Source organism: Chelonoidis abingdonii, chromosome 2 (assembly GCF_003597395.2).
Source record: "Chelonoidis abingdonii isolate Lonesome George chromosome 2, CheloAbing_2.0, whole genome shotgun sequence".
Lineage (NCBI taxonomy): Eukaryota > Metazoa > Chordata > Testudines > Testudinidae > Chelonoidis > Chelonoidis abingdonii.
In genome coordinates, this window is record NC_133770.1 from 132,932,050 (window position 1) to 132,949,187 (window position 17,138).

The following is a 17,138-nucleotide window of genomic DNA, read 5'->3' on the forward strand; positions in this document are numbered from 1 at the left end:
AGTCAAGGAGAGGTGCAGGGCCTCGCCACTTCTGAAAATCAGGCCCTAACTTTGAATTTCAATGAATTTCAGATTAAGAAAGAGGTTTGGAGAAATGTTTGATAGCCAAGAACTCTAGAGTTCTAATTCTAAAAAAATGCCATTCTACAATATCAGTAGAGCACACCTTATGTGGATTAGAAACTGACTAGCTGACAGATCTGAAAGTAATTGTCAGTGAAGAATCACGATCAAATGGGGGTGTTTCTAGTGGGTTTCCAGAGATATCGGTACTAGGCCTGACACTTGCATCAATTATCTGAAAGTAAATATAAAATCGCTGCTGATCAAATTTACAGATGAAACAAAAACTGGAGGAGTAGTAAATAATGAGGAGGATGGGGCAGTCAAAGAGAGCGACCTGGATCACTTACTTAACTGGGTCCATTCAAACAAGTTTACTGCAATACAGCCAAATGCAAGGTCATACATTTAGGAACATGGAGGGATGCTCATACCTACAGAATGGGAGACTATATCCTGGAAAGCAGTGATTCTGAAAAGGAATTAAGGGGTCATCAGGGACAAGCGATTCAACATGAGCTTCCAGTGCAATGCTATAGGGGGAAAAGAGGCTCGTGTGATCCTTGGATGCTGAAAATTTGGGGAGGATCCAGAAAAGAGATACAGAAACAATTTGAGGGCTGGAGACAGTGGCTTACTGTGACTCTTAAAGAACTCCATCTATTTAGCTTATCAGAAAAAGAAGATTGAGAGGTATCTTGATTAATGTCTAACTTCCTTCATGGGGAAGGAATACCTAGTACTAAACAGCTTTCTATTCTAGCAGAGAAAGGCATCACAAGAGCCAGTGACTGGAAGCAGAAGCAAAACACTCCAAATTAGGTGTAATATTTTAACACTGAGAATGATTAAACATTGAAACAAATTACAAAGAGGAGTGGTGGAATCTCCTTCTCTTGATGTCTTTCAGACCAAGACTGGATGCCTTTATGGAAAATATGTTTTAGTTAAACACAAGTTGTTGGCCTCAGTACAGGGGTAACTGCGTGAAATTTAATGGCCTGTAGTATACATGAAGTTGGGCTAGATGATGTAATGGTCTCTCCAGGCTTAAACTCTCTGAGTTCTGCCTATAATAATTGTCTCCTTCTGTGGCCTTGGGCAATCCACTCAACATCTTTGGCATAGTTTTCCAATCTATAAAATGAAAATAATGCCTAATTCAGAGGTGTGTTGTAAAGATTAACTAGATAATCTGTTAATTACAAGCATCATTTTAATTAATTCTGAAAGAAATGTTTAATCAATGAGGGAGGGCCTGATTGGTGGACTCAACTCTTGCAACGCTCACAAGTTTTCACATTATGTCGGTGTGAAAGCAACTAATCTAAATGGGGATAAACTTCATGCACATTTTTATTTCTAGGTCAGTGGGCCTAAAGAAGGGGCATTTTTTTTGCAGAAAAATTAATAGAAGTGTAGTCTCTCTTCTTTAATTGAAACATTTTGTAACATGATATTTTGTGAGGAGTTCTAGCATCCAGGAAGATTTCAGGAGGTGTCAAACATTTATCTCCTGATCAGTGTGAGCTAATAGCTTATTGGTAGCACATTTATTTACTACGTAAGGATATGATTAAAGAGCTTTTGCTATAAATAAACTGACCTCAAGCTTCCCCAGTCCTATGTATGTATATACATGGAGAAACTGTCAGTCCACTAATTTATTTTTATCTTATTTTAAACAGAAACATTTTATATCTACTTTTGTCATATATTATTTTGTTTTACTTTTATAATTCTTTTGAGGTTTTTTTCCACCACAATAAAGGATAAGTTTAATATTCTGTTTGACACTATCCAGTATCTTACTAAGATACCCAGGTCTTCATGGTATTGCAACTATTTATAGTAACTGGTCTTTAATATGTTTTTTTAAATTTAAATAATATCAAAATGCATTCTCTACGTGTAGAAACCATATTGTCTGTCACTTAATCAAAGTGTTTACTTAGTTATGACAGAAATAGACAAAAATTTTGTCATTGCTTTCTTAATAATTCAGGTATAGTGAATAATTTATGGTGGAATAAAGGTTTTAACACTCCTCTTTCCTATTTATCTATTAAAAACATCCTAATTATACAGTAGTTCCATCCTAAACCACAGAAAGCATTTCAGAGCTCATAGGTTCTGGCTTGATAAAGACAGCAGGGGAGAGGCAAAATCTTTTTGAATTATTAATGAATCACTGATTTAGAAAAATTAAAAATCTATAGATAAAAAAACTATTCTATGTTTATTGAATGGTACACTGAGCACTTGTGGTGGCAAAACATTATTTTTTAAAATTAAACGTCAGTCATTTGTATATGTGTGTAATGGCATTAAACATTACTCCCACAGAGAAACTGCCTGTAACTTATAAAAAGTGAAGCTGACAGCTCTGTTGAGTATGCAGACTAAAATGAATGAATAAGACATTTTAAAATGCTTCAATCCCAGAAGAACTGAGCCCTATTTGGAACCATGCTAATTAATATTTTTTGCTGCAATATGAGATGTTCTTAGTTACATTACTGTGCATTCTGCTGTTATACAAGATTTGTCAGGGAATACTTAATCAGTTGCAAAGGGATTGTTTGTCTTTTTGTTTTGTTAGGAGGCTGCAAAATGGTTTCCAAATGTTAGAAGTTATGTAGAATTCATATCTTTTGGACCCATATGATCTCCTCCTGTGTGAGACAAAATACAATAACATTTCCAGTATTGCCAGCCCCAAATGTTCAAAATTTATTACTCAGCTCCCAGAATATCATGAGATTTTTTTATAATGTATTTGGAATTCTTTTTATGTGCCTCTGGATGTTGAGCCTTTAATTCATATTTTCAAGCTGTCCACCACAACCATGTGGGCTATCAACTTATTTTTTTCTTTTTAAATAATGCTGAAAATCTCAGAATCGCAGCACTCCAGGACCTAAAGTTTTAAGAAAAATACCAAATACCACAAGTCTCATGGTCAAATCACAAGAGTTGGCAATAGCGCAGCTCTGTGGCTTTGAAATAGCTGCTGTCTGGGTATTCTGTACCCATCTTGTCTGAGCCCTACAGGGGTATGAAGGAGAAGACAAGTGGTGAGGCTACAAGTACACAAGAAGGAAAACAATCCTTTATATAAAGTCCCCCAAATCTATAGATTCTGGCCAGCTATGCAGATACTCTTCCTCCACGCAGACCCAGTCAGGGCAGAAAATGGCTGGCCAGAAACCTATCGTGCCACTGGTTTGCTAGATTGCAGTTTTGTGCTCTCTGAGAGGGATCAGAAAGCTCACAACACACATTAATGGTAATTCCAGCGGTATTGGTTTTTCATGTTTTTTACCCCTTGCTGTTCCTTCCTCAAACCCTATCTATGTCCTCTATCCTGTCTGTTCTATTGGCCGCATGGATCTTATGCAAGAATTAGTTAGGTGACTATGCAGAGGTGGCAGCTTTTTGCAGTTTTATAGCCTGGCCCACCCCACCCCACCCTGTTCCCCAGCTCTGAGGAGTGGGAGGGATTGAGGGGGGGAAAGAAGGGTCCAAATCACAGTACTTTAATTGAAACTGCCTAGTAGTTTAAATCCAAAAGATAGGTTTGCTACAAATACAAATGGGTCCATAACTTTAAACTTTGTTTAACTGAAAACATGATTCTTGAGGGATTTAAACATTTCCATGCAGTGTTGGGAACCCAGACAGAAGAGCAGTGAGCTAATGTATAAGAACTATGGACATGTCTATACATACAGCGCTGCAGCAGCACATCTGGTGAAAATGCTCTGTGCCACCTTTGCGAGTGGCAGAAGCTGTGTCAGTGGGAGCAGCTCTCCTGCCGACATAGCACTGTGCACACCAGCGCTTATGTGGGTGTAACGTCTGTTGCTCTGTGGGGGGTAGAATATTCGCACCCCTGAGTGACATAAGTTAGGCTGACATAGGCTGTAGTATAGACATAACCAAAAAAATGAAAGAGACAAACTTAGGGCTATGTTTTAAAAAATGCACAGCAATCCGAGGTACCTACATTTTTGGCTTCTCAACTTGAATTAGGCATACTCATTGAGGCAGCATTTGCAAATTGGGCTGTCTATTTCTAACTGGTGCTCTTTTCTTCACAACAAAGTTTCTTGACCTTTGTGTTTTGTTTTGGATGCACAAACATTAACGTTTTTCCCATATGAAAAGCACTTTCAAAAATAGTGATGCTTACATAGTAGAAAAATGGATTCTGCTACTTTATATAGATTGAACTCACAAGAGTATAAAAGGCACCATTGAAAAGAATGCAATAATCAATGAAGATTTAATATTAGTAATTCTGAACAAGAATTATTTTTTTGCTTATTTCAAGCAGCAATAAATTATAAGCACTGGAGAAAAATTAAAATTACAAGTTAACTACAGCTGATTGTGCTGTACAAAGCACTCACAGTAGAGATCTTCCAAAATGAGTATATGGTGATTCAGATTCAGTCAAACACTTCTGTCGACAAGCCAGCAGTGTTCCGGAAATATCTTAATGAGAAATAAAATGTACTTGGCCTAAGAAAAGTAACTTTTTTTTTGAGGAATAAATCCTTAACATTCAGGTACTCTGTGGAGAATGTGATAAAGACTCCATAAGTGAGAATATACTATAATTGTCTTTCCATTTCAGTGCTGATTTTGACAACCCAGTCTCACTTTCATCAAAAAACAAAACAAAAATTGACCTGAAGTTTTTCATGTTTAGTCTTAGGCCAGAGAAAAATGTTTCAGGAAAGTTTAACCTCAACCATACAAACCATTTTTTGATGTATAAGTCCTAGAAAAAATAGTAGTTTTTGTAAGTTTTCTTCTCCACTCATAACTCAACAGAAGATTTGGCCTGAAGGCTTTACATTTCAGGTAAATGTATATCTTAAGCATAGACCCAGTTTGAGCTTTCTAGATTCCCTCATTTTAGTTATTTCATTATTTTCCCACCATCTGTGTAAGTACAATATGTATGGAGTTTATAAGCTCTATGCTTATTGCTTCAGAGATTACAAGTCCTGCAAGCAGAGCCTGCAGTTGCTCTAAGCTCTGTGCTATTACAGGAATAACGTTTTGGAGTTCACTCAAGACAGTAAGCTGGTTAGTCACCATTTACCTTGTAACCCTTGGGTGTCTTGTGTCTGTACAGCTTTGGTTCAGTGATCTGACCCCAACAGTCTGTCAGCAGTGCACAACCAACCCTGGTCTTGCCCAACTTGTTTACTCCTTATAGGCCGACCTCGGTACCCTTCCATCTCTGAATTCCCCCCCTTAATTGTTGTACTGTAGTGACCAGTTCCTCTCACTGGACCCTAACAGAGACAGTGTTAGGCTTGCTGCTTTTACAGAGACAACACAACACTCCAACCTGTTAGCTTTCTAGAAGCACACACTTTACTGAACTCACACCACCTGGCTGATTTATAAGGAAAGCAAAACAAAACACATAAATAAATATTAACAACAAAGCATGGATGAAGCAATACCAAATAAAAGAGATAAAAGTAGTGAGATGGTTACAAGCGAAGAAAGTGAAAACACACATCTAAAATTTAAGCTAGCAAGATACAGCTTGTATTCAAGATGATTTCCTCTTATTCACAGTCTTTTCTGTCCAGGCTGGCCAGGACCCATCACAGTGATCAATTTGCTTGGTTCCTTTTTCTCCTGAGCCTCTCTCTGTTCCTTATATCCCAAAAGGGATGCCTTTTTCTCTTATAAATCAGGAAGGCCTCCTGGGGATTGACACTTAGTATACACTAGAAAATTAGGTTGATTTAACTATGTCAGTGTCAAAGTTAGACTCAGGACTCACAGTTTGTCAGACCACTCTATTTTATTAGCACAGCGCTCTGCTAATAACATCCAGATAATGTGAGCACCGTGCACTGACACAAACTATCTTATTTATACAGATAAAAGAGCGGGAATTAGACAAAGGAACAAAGAAAGCAAAACAATAAAATTCACCTGGGGCACAGCATGCATATGCTACTTCTTTACTAACTCTTATCAATCTAAGGCTAATACTTCACCAATTGCCCTTAAAGGTGCAATTGTTCTATGTTAATGTCTGTATTCCTGACACCTGGATTGCATCATTCCAACAATTTTGCTTAAAGGTACAGACAGCATTTCTTTAATCCTTTCTATTTTCACAATATAATTCATTCTACTTTCACATCAGTCAGGGATGTGAAAAATCCACATCCCTGAGTGGCATATTTAAGCCTACCAAAGTCCGTATGTAAACAACACTAGGTCAAAGAAAGAATTCTTCTTCTTCAAGAGATGTCCCTGTGGTTGCTTCGCTCCAGGTGTTGGTGCACCCCTGCGGCTTCATTTGGAGATTTTGACAACACGCGCAGAACCTGCCCCACACGTTGAGCGTGCCTTAATAATTCGCATGTGCAACCGGTCTCCTCAGTTCCTTCTCTACTGTCCCCAGCCTGAGACAGAGCTCAGCAGACTCATAGAGAACTTTCTCTCCCTTTGTTTAAAATAAAGCTCCTTGTTAGCTTAACTTCCCAGCAGTAGTTAGATACCACTTGTCCTATCTCTTGTCTCCAAAAAAGAAAAAAAAAAACAAAACCTTTCTTGTTCCTGTCAGCGGCAGCCACTTCTGACATGCCTGGCTCCCCAGATTTGCCATGATGCCATTCCCATCTCAGATGGCCACTCGAAATGTATAAAATGCTTGGTGGAATCTCACATCCCTAAAAAATGTGTCTACTGCAGCAAACTGAAATCCAGGGCACATAAGGACAGGGAGTGAGACTCAAAATGCTCTTCCAAAAAATGGCAGCCTCTCTCACCTGTAAAGGATACACCAAGAGCTAAATACAACCTCCCTCCTGGCATTTCCTCGACTCAGCACTTGTGACATGCCGGGCTCCTCTGGTGCCACGCAAAACCGACCTGCGGCTGTGGCAGTAGCACAAAACACCAGTGGCCAAGGCTTCGGGCTTCCAGCTGCCTGTCTCACACACGGCACTGTTCAGCACTGCGGAGGATGCGGTGCCAACACATATTAGCCTTCCTGGCCCTTCGCAGTCTGTTCTCATTCTGTCAGCACCATCATCTTCTGAACTTGCCGGCAGTGATACAAGGCTCAGGACAGCAGTGCAGATGAACCCTCCTGCACAGCAAATTCCTCTCACACAGCCCTCACCACACAGGTGCTGCGGCACTGCAATTTACTCAGTCAAGGGACCTGCAGGTGTCGCTTATCTTGCAGTCACCCCTACTTCTTTGTGGACACTCACACAAGGTCCGGACAGCTTTGTCCTGCTAACTCACACTTCTCCAGTGATGAGGAATCTGTGCTGCAGGGAGACTTTTCACCTTAGCAGGTCTCCCATTCAGAGACCCCAATCAACATGGGTCATAAAAAAGCTACCTTGTCCTACTCCCAGGATCCCGCCCCATGGTATGTAAACCCGTGCATGGCACCACTCATGCCCTTCCCACCACAATGGCAATATTGGGCTCCATGGGCACTCTATACTCAGGATCATATTCATTATGCCACCAAAGGCAGGGGGTGAGACCTGCTCAGCACCACCAGTAGACGAATCTGCCACTGAGTCATGATATCAGGCAGTCCCTTCACACCTGCAGGACCAATCACGGTCTACCTCCTCCAACCCAGTAGTTACACCAGACGAAGCATTACTTCCCCCTCCCCCGATGTCTTCAGATGATGTCTCAAAATATCAGGACCTCTTTTAAAGAGTCACAAATGAGCTAAGGATTAACCTGGAAGAAGTTCCTGAACAACAACATGAGTTAACCCACATCCTGCAACCATCTCTGTCTTCCAGGATTGCATTACCTATCAACACAGCCCTCATGGAACCTGCCAAAGCCATCTGGCAAACACCGGCTGCAAGCCTACCTACCTGCAAGCGAGTAGATCGGAAGTACTTTATCCCTTCCAAGGGTTCTGAATTCCTTTCACTCATCCGGTGCCAAATTTGCTGGTAGTAGAATCAAAAGAACAAGCACCAGTCTCCCCGCTCCACCCCCTATGTCAAGGACAGGGAGCGGTTAGATCTGCTCAGGTGTAAGGTATACATGTCTTCCCCATTACAATTCTGGATAGCTAATTATTCAGCTGGTCTGGCAAAATATGACCACAAAAACTATAGTAAAGTCATGGACTTTCTTGATGACATTCCAGAGAAAAAGAAACAACAGTTTACAGCCATAGTTTCTGAGGAACAAATCATCTCCCATATCACTCTTCAGGCTGCCCTCAATGCGGCCAGTACTGCAGCAAGATTCGCTGCCACAGCAGTTGTGATGCGCTGAAGTTCATGGCTCTCGTCCTCTTCCATTCCTCGGGAAGTCCAAAGTACCATTGAGTATCTCCACTTTGATGGTGACAAGCTCTTTGCCTCCACGACGAATGATGTACTTCATTCCATGAAGGACTCAAGGGCAATTCTCCGGTCTCTAAGAATCCAAACCCTTACAACCAGAAGGAGACAATATAGACACCAACCTTACCAACGTCCACGCTACCCCACATATGCACATCAATCTCATAGAGCACATAAGCAATAACAACAACAGCAATGCCAGAGACCCAACACTGCCATCCCAACTCATCAACAGCATCTCAACCCCCTCTGACAAATAAGCAAATTTGAAGCCTTGGTCAAGGGTTTAGAAAATACTATTCCCAATTCAGCACTGACATCACCTGCCCCTATTTTTGGACACCGCCTATGCCCATCCTCCCATCAATGGCAGAACGTTACCACCAACAAGTGGGCTATAGAGGTCGTCACAATCGACTATTCAGTTCCTTTCCTATCCTTGTGTCCCACCCATCCACTCTCCCTGTCCCTCTTCAGGGACCCCTCTTATGAGCAACTGCTCCTCCAAGAAGTACATCTCCTGCAATTGGGAGCAGTGGAAGTCATGCCCAAAAAAACACAGGGGAAAAGGTTTCTGCTCCCATTATTTTTTAACGGAAAACAAAATGGGGATGGTGACCGATTCTAGACCTCAGGAAGCTCAACAAGTTCATCAAAAAGCAAAAGTTAAAAATGGTTACCTTCACCACCATAATCCCAGTGCTGGAGCAGGGCAATTGTTTTTTAGCCCTCGACCTACAAGACACCTATTTTCATGTGACTATACATCCAGCCCACAGACGTTTTCTTTGTTTTACGCTAGATTCAACACATTTTCAATACATGGTGTTGCCCTTCAGCCTATCCACTGCTCCCCATGTTTTTTTCCAAACTCCATGCTGTCGTCACTCCCTACCTCAGGAAACAGGGGTTTATAATATTTCCTTACCTCGACGACTGTCTCCTCAAAGCCTCAACATTTGACAAAGCTCTTCGATCCACACAGCTGACCGCCGAATGCTTCCTGTCCCTCAGCCTACAAATAAACAAAAAAAAAATCCACCTTATCTCCTACTCAACAACTGGAGTTCATAGGAGCATACCTCAATTCCCGAAAGGGCATAGCATCTCTCCTGCTTAACCGTTTCAACACCATAAAACTCCTGGTCACAAAACTTTGCTAAAGTCCTCAGGTCACTGCTCGGAACTGCCTACAACTTTTAGGCCACATGGACTCGTGTACTTTTGTGGTCAGGAACCCACACCTATACATGAGATGCTTCCAAGCTCGAATCACCATGATTTACAGACTGAACATACACATTCTAAACAAGCCTCTATCCATACCCTTCAGAGTCAAGGATGCCCGCCTATGGTGGACAGTTCCTTCCAACCTTTGCTCAGGAGTCTCTTTTCTCCAGGATGCTCCATCCATTGTAATGACTACCAATGCATCCCTCACAGGATGGGGAGTACACATGTCCCACCATACAGCCCAGGGACTATGGTCTCCCATCGAAACCTCCCTACATATAAACATCCTAGAACTTTGAGCCATACGCAACCCCTGCCACCATTTTCCCCCATTCATTCAGAACCAACATGTTTGAATAATGACAGACAACATCACCTGCATGTTCTATGTAAATAGACAGAGAGGAGCTCAATTTCACTCACTTTGCACAGAAGCTAAGAAGCTCTGGAATTGGTGTCTCATGCACAACATCCAGATATCAGCCACCTATCTGCCCGGGACCCTGAATATCACTGTGGATGAACTAAACAGACGATTTCCTTGGAATCGTGAATGGGAGATAAACAAGATGGTCATATGCAACATATTTCACATTTGGGGCTACCCAACACTGGACCTCTTCATGACTGCGAAGAACAAGAAATGTCCTGAATTTTGCTCCAGAGCAGGCCTGGGCAAAAATTCCCTAGAAGATGTATTCATGATCTCATGGGATCAAGACTTAATGTACGCATTTCCTCCGATACCACTTCTTCACAGGATTCTGACAAAGCTACAAACAGGTTGTGCCACAGTAATTCTGATTGCCCTGTCATGACCCAGACAACCATGGTATCTGTTCCTCACCAGAATGTCAAGTCGCCCACTGAATCCATTGCCCCTCACTCCAAACCTCCTATCACAGCAACACGGCCGATTTCTCCACCCCAACCTATCCATGCTTCACCTCAAAGCTTGGTTCCTACACGATTCTCACAAAACGAACTAGCATGCTTAGAACAGGTTCAAAGAGTTCTCTTACACAGCAGAACACAATCTACTTGGCTCACCTAGCTCCGAAAGTGGAAGTGATTCACACAATGGTGCTCGACCAAACAAACTCCTCCCACTTCCGCACCTCTTCCATTAATACTTGACTAAGTCTTAGACCTTAAGCAGTCTGGCCTTTCTTTCAGCTCCAATCAAAGTCCACTTAGCTGCTATTACTACTTTTACCACAGATCGATGATACCTCTGTTTTTGCCCATCCAGTCACCAAGCATTTTCTCAAAGGGTTCCAATCCCTATATTTGGACATTAAACCCCCTACCCCTCCATGGGACCTCCATTTAATATTAACATGCTTGACTCAACAATTTTTTGAACCACATGCTCTCTCTTACACCTCTTCATGAAAACAGCATTTTTAGTAGCAATCACCTCCGTCAGACACACAGGAAAAATAGCAGTGCTTGTGGCAGACTCACCATACACAATATTTTTTAAGGACAAAGTTACCCTCCAACTACACCCCAAATTTATTCCAAAAGTGCATTCGTCCTTTCACATCAATGACCCTATACACCTACCAACCTTCTTCTCCAAACCACATGCAAAGTTCTTCAAATGCATGATGCATACATTGGATGTACACAGGGCTCTGTCCTTTTACTTGGATAGAATTAAATCTCTTAGGAACTCCTCCAGACTCTGTCTTCGTTATGGAGTGATCCAAAGGGACACCTATTTCTATCCAGACACTTTCCAACTGGATCTCCAGTTGTATCCGACTGTGCTATCAAATAAAGGATCAACTCCTCCAGCCTTCATCAGAACTCACTCCACTAGAGCTGTAGCTACTTCTTTGGCTTTTCTGTGCAAAGTTCCTCTGGCTGACATTTGTAAAGCAGCCACTTAGGTGTCTGAACATACATTTGTTAAGCATTATGCATTTCTCAAGGCCCTCTCACTGATACATGGTTGGGCAGAGCTGTATTATCTACCGTATTCCTACCAGATCCAAAGTCCCTACCTCCTTGAGATACACTGCTTTTAAGTCACCTGGAGTGGAGCACCCAGAGGAACATCTCTTGAAGAAGAAGAGGAGGTTACTCACCTGTGCAGTAAGTGACATTCTTTGAGATGAGTGTCCCTGTGGGTGCTCCACTACGCACCATCCTCCCCTCTACTTCAGAGTTGGGGTAGCCTTCATTGTAGAGAAGGAACTGAGAAGACCAGTCACACATGCATATTATTAAGGCCCGCTCAATGCATGGGGCAGGCTTTGCACGTGCGCTATCGGTATGAGTACTGCTGTCAAAATCTCTGAGCAAAGGCACACCAACATCTGGAGTGGAGCACTCACGGGGACACTCAGCTCGAAGAACATCAGTTACTGCATAGGTGCGTAACTTCCTCTTCCATTGACCTAGGTACCATCTCTGGTGGAGGTAGATCACCTTTGCCGACTGGAGAATCCCTCCTATAGGCATAAGTAGTGTGTACACTGAATAGTGGCACAGCCACAGCCCATCACAGCTGTCTCCTGTGTTTCTCTGAGGTGTAGGAGCCATGCTAATTCTCTGTTTCTCAACTTGAGGATCAGGATAAATCCTGCTGGTTTAGCTTGATGTCTTTACTGCAAATATGTAAATTGAGGTAAACCCACATTCCTTAGTCTAGGATGATCTGTTTATCATCTTTATCTAAGCTAGACTGTCTGGTCTTAAATATGTTCTAGTAACATGGAGATATATCTATCTCATAGAGCTGGAAGGTACACCAAAAGGTAATCAAGTCCAGCCTCCTCTAGCAGAACCAAGCACGGATTTTGCCCCAGATCCCTAAGTGGCCCCCTCAAAGATTGAACTCACAACCCTGGGCTTAGCAGGCCAATGCTCAAACCACTGAGCTATCCCTCAAACTCATAACTTCATATATAATGTTAACAGATGCATTTTACAATTATATTAATAACCAGTATGTTGCTAGATTTTATATTATACTGCATGAGGTATATTTTCTACTGATGTTATTGTAGTAGTGTGTAGAGTGTGAATACAGAGGTGCCTAGGGTCACAACAGGGTCCACAACGGATAGGTAGCTGCAGACATTTTGGACTTGTTCCTCCAAGTCCTTACCATGCAGATGGTAATAGTGTACAAGGTAGTTAGTTTCATTCCAATTCCAGTGTATGCCCTGCATGGGCACAAGTAAGCACTAGGGCAAGCATAGTCCTGCCATTGAGCAATGTTATTGTGTCTCAAGCCCCATACACACACACTCCCTGTTACTCAGAAGTGTGCAGGATAAAATAAGTGGAAACCAGTTGATGAAGAATAGGCATGAAGTAGGAGATATGAGATATTTAGTGTGAGTCTGAACCAAGTCAGAATAGCATTTATTTGTTATAATTTTACCAGAGACATCTTTGTTATATGTTTAGTGACTCCAGGCCATAATGTCCACAGGGCTCTGTTTGATTATTTAGTAGTAATGAGAGTTTTCATATTTAATGTATATGGGTTTCTAAACCTTTTTGTAAAGTTAATGTGGACATTTTATTACAAATTACTTTCTTCTCACCTGTTAGTATCCATTCACTAGGTCGAATCCTAAATGTTTGACTTGTTTGGTTTCCATGTGCCAGTACTTCATTTATAGCTGCATTCTGGGGCTGATATCCTGTTCTGTTTTCCTGCGGATAAATTATGAGTTGAAAATGATGATAATGCTGATTGCATTGGTGGGCTACAACGTCATCCTCCTGCACACTCATGGCTCCACACTGGATGATTACAGCAAATTCCTATATGCAAGGGCAGCTATGAAAAGGTAGGTTGGTTATTTTAGCACGCTACTAGGGGCAGGGCAATTAATACTAGTGCTTGTGTAGTGGAGCAGAACAGAGCTTGATTTTTTTTGGAAAAATATATATACATCTACAAATCCCAGTTCAAGGATAACTGACTCCTGTGTACCAAATATATGATTTGATTGTATATGTAACAGTATTAGAATAAAAGAAATAAACCCGTTCAGACTGCATAAATCATCTAATGTTTGCACTATATTATGGTTTGATTTGTGTTGTCATAAAAAAGGATCTTAGACATTAGTTCTTTGTTACCTGAACCCTATTAAAATGTAGTTTTTTGCAAGCAAACAGAGCATCCTTTTTTCCCGGAATTAGGTTATTTGTCTTAAATTGTTAACGATATAATACATGCATCTCTGAGCATAGAGAGGTTTTTGTATGCAGAAACTACTCCTAGAGGGGGCAAAGGAATGGGTATAATTGAGAATGACTTCTTAAGTGGATGAATATATAGCTTGCATTGAGTTAGTTGGGTCTTTGCTGTAGGCAAGATAATTTTGTCCCTAACCTCCCTGTTACAGTGTAGAAAGGGAATGTATTACTTCTACCCAACCTTTTTTAAAAAATAAATTCTTATAAAGATAGCATATGTAGGCAGTGCATATGCCATGGTAGAAAACCATGAGTGCTTTGAGTAAAATTTCAGTACTTTTCCTTCTAACTCCCTTCACTGATCCAGGTCTTAAGACATTAGGATTACCATGGAATAAGAATCTGAATAGAATAGTGAGACTTACTCTTTGCATTTTCAAAGGTAAACAGAAACACAATGCAACACAAAAATGGGGGAGTGAGGAGATGTATTCATATACACAGTATAATACAGACCACACATGTATAGTTGACATCCCTGTGATATATTGCAGAACCATTTGATGTGTTACATTTCTCATACACCTTTGACTACCCATACTTTGCCACTAAGGTTGTGTTTACACTAGCATTTTTCTTAAAACTTTCCCACCAGTGGGAACAACAGTGGGCTTGTGATGTAGATCAGCTTCTGGAAGTGTAGACCAAATCCCTCTCCATACATTTTCTCGTCTCAAAGGATCTGAGGATTTTAATAAGCTGTCCAGGGGAGGTGGTTAGTGTGGTTCTTGCCTTGTGTGGTTCTGAGCTTGAGAAGCCTCTTGGTGCCTTATGATTTCATTTAACTTTTTCACACTCATGAGATGTGGTTAGTCACTGTATGGAAGCAGAATATAGTACTGCCATCACAAACTCTCTCTACAGTCTACTTAAACCAACATATTGAAAAGCAATTAGAAACTGTCCTTTAACAGGCAAAAAAAAAAGTATTATATATATTAAATTTAAACTTATTTTCCAGTTTACATTGTACAGTCAGGAAGCAGGGCCCATTATATAAATAAATGCAGTAGTACAGCTTTAATATTCCAGAAAACAATAAAGCAATTTATATTAAAGTTTTTAGTTTGATTACTAAAAAGTTATGCAAAGGATTTTACAGCACAGAAATGAGGAGAAGAAACCAAGACTGTGATTAAGTATTAAGATTTCAGATTTTTTTTTTCCTTTTTGAGCAATTCATTTTAGCTGTGTTTCTGTGTTACAGGCCAGGAATATTGAAAGACCTGAAGACAATGGGTTCTGTGTCTCTCTTTATATTCTTCGTGACATTACTAGTTCTCAGTAGACAGGTACGAAGCATGCGCTTTCCATCTGCTTTACTATCTTTGAATGCATATGTGTGTTTGTGTCTGTGTTTACATATACACAGAGTGGTATTATGTAAAAAATTAATGCATTTGCAACCAGCATCCATGATAAACCTTTGATTTCAGCATTTCTGTAATTTTACTTTGGAAAACTGTTTTGGTTACAAGATTGCTAGATTACTCTGAAGGAAGGAGTAAGGTGAATGTTTTGGCAAAGTAGAATTTACAGATCATTTTAAAAATTGCCCTGATTTGGAATTTTGAGTTTTATTTAACATTTCTTTGTCTTCCTCTTATTCAAACACCACTTGGTATTACCCCTTCAACCTTTTCATTTAGTTATTACCTTGATAATTCATTGGCTAGAGTTGCTTAATTACAACATATTTTCTTCTCAGTTATTACTCATTGATGCAGACAAAATGAGACAACTGTGTGATAATTTGGTTAAATGTGGAGGCAGCAACTTTATTAAAACTATTAACCAATGGGGGACTACTCCACAAGCTACCTAGCAGGGCTGTTCCAGTGGGGATTTTAACTGGGCACTATGACACCTGTTTACCCTCATGCCTGCCCAGGGCCTTAGGCTGGAAGCTGGAGTCCCCAGTCCATTCCTCTCCTCCACTCAGGAGGTAAGAGAGATGAGATACAGGGAGCCATATACCATACCACCTCATTGTGCAGTGTGATGCTCAGGCCCCATACTCAAGCCAGCCATTAGGCTACAGGGACCTCATATCAGACACATTTTGACCCACCTGCTACACTAGACCCACCATAGTTGCAATACTACGTCTACACTGCGCACTTCTTTCAGCAGCATCTATGGTATGCACTCAGGTAGCCCCTCCACCATGGGTTTAAGCAGTACTGTAGACTGTGAGGCACAATTTAGGTGAATTCAGTAGAGACACGCATGTTGGATGTGGATGTGTACCTGAATATATACTCTATAGACGCTCTTCTTTCCCAAGGCATGCCTCCCATCTGTACTAGAATACCGTTTATTTAAATATTTTTGGATTTTCTACATTTTCAAATATATTGAAATTACAATGCAGAACATAAAGTGTACAGTGCTCACTTTATATTTATTTTTATTAAATATTTGCACTTCAAAAAACAAACAAAATAGTATTTTCCAATTTGTCTAATACAAGTACTGTAGTGCAGTCTCTTTATCATGAAAGTTGAACTTACAAATGTAGAATTAGGTACAAAAAAAACCTTGCACTCAGAAATAAAACAATGTAAAACTTTGGAACCTACAGGTCCACTCAGTCCTACTTCTTGTTCAGCCAATGGCTCAGACAAACAAGTGTGTTTACATTTGCAGGTGATAATACTGCCTACTTGTGTTTACAATGTCACCTGAGAGTGAGAATAGGCATTTGCATAGCACTGTTGTAGTCAGCATCACAAGATATTTACATGCCAGATGTGCTAAAGATTCATATGTCCCTTGATGCTTCAACCACCATTCCAGAGGACATGTGTCCATGCTGATAATGGGTTCTGCTCGATAATAATCCAAAGCAGTGTGGACCGACGCACGTTCATTTTCATCATCTGAGTCAGGTGCCACCAGCAGAAGGTTGATTTTCTTTTTTGGTGGTTTTAGTATGACCAGATCACAACAGTAAAATATCGGTACACATTGGGGTGCCATCAGCCTCGTCCACCGCCCACTCCTGCTCCTTCCAGGCTCCACCCCCACTCTGACCCAGGTCCTGTCTCCTCCCCACTCAGCACCACCACCACCACGCCCTTCCTCATGCCCTAGCCCACTGCAGGCTTGCTGTGTCCCTCCTCAGTCCCCCACCTACTGCTCGCCTCTTCACTCTCCCTACCCATTGCTCGCCTCCTCACATTCCCCCCTTGTCACTGGCCTGCCGCTCACCTCTTCACCCTCCCC

The 17,138-nt window shown here is 41.1% G+C and overlaps 1 protein-coding gene across 2 annotated transcripts in view; it reads left to right on the forward strand.

Moving 5' to 3' along the window:
• Positions 1 to 17,138, forward strand: part of ADCY2 (adenylate cyclase 2) — a 393,903-nt gene that overhangs the window by 349,357 nt on the left and 27,408 nt on the right. For both annotated transcript variants that reach the window (XM_032786515.2, XM_032786517.2), the window contains 2 exons: positions 13,311 to 13,495; positions 15,118 to 15,202. In XM_032786515.2, the coding sequence (XP_032642406.1) occupies positions 13,311 to 13,495; positions 15,118 to 15,202 (270 nt within the window). The remainder of the gene's footprint in view (positions 1 to 13,310; positions 13,496 to 15,117; positions 15,203 to 17,138) is intronic.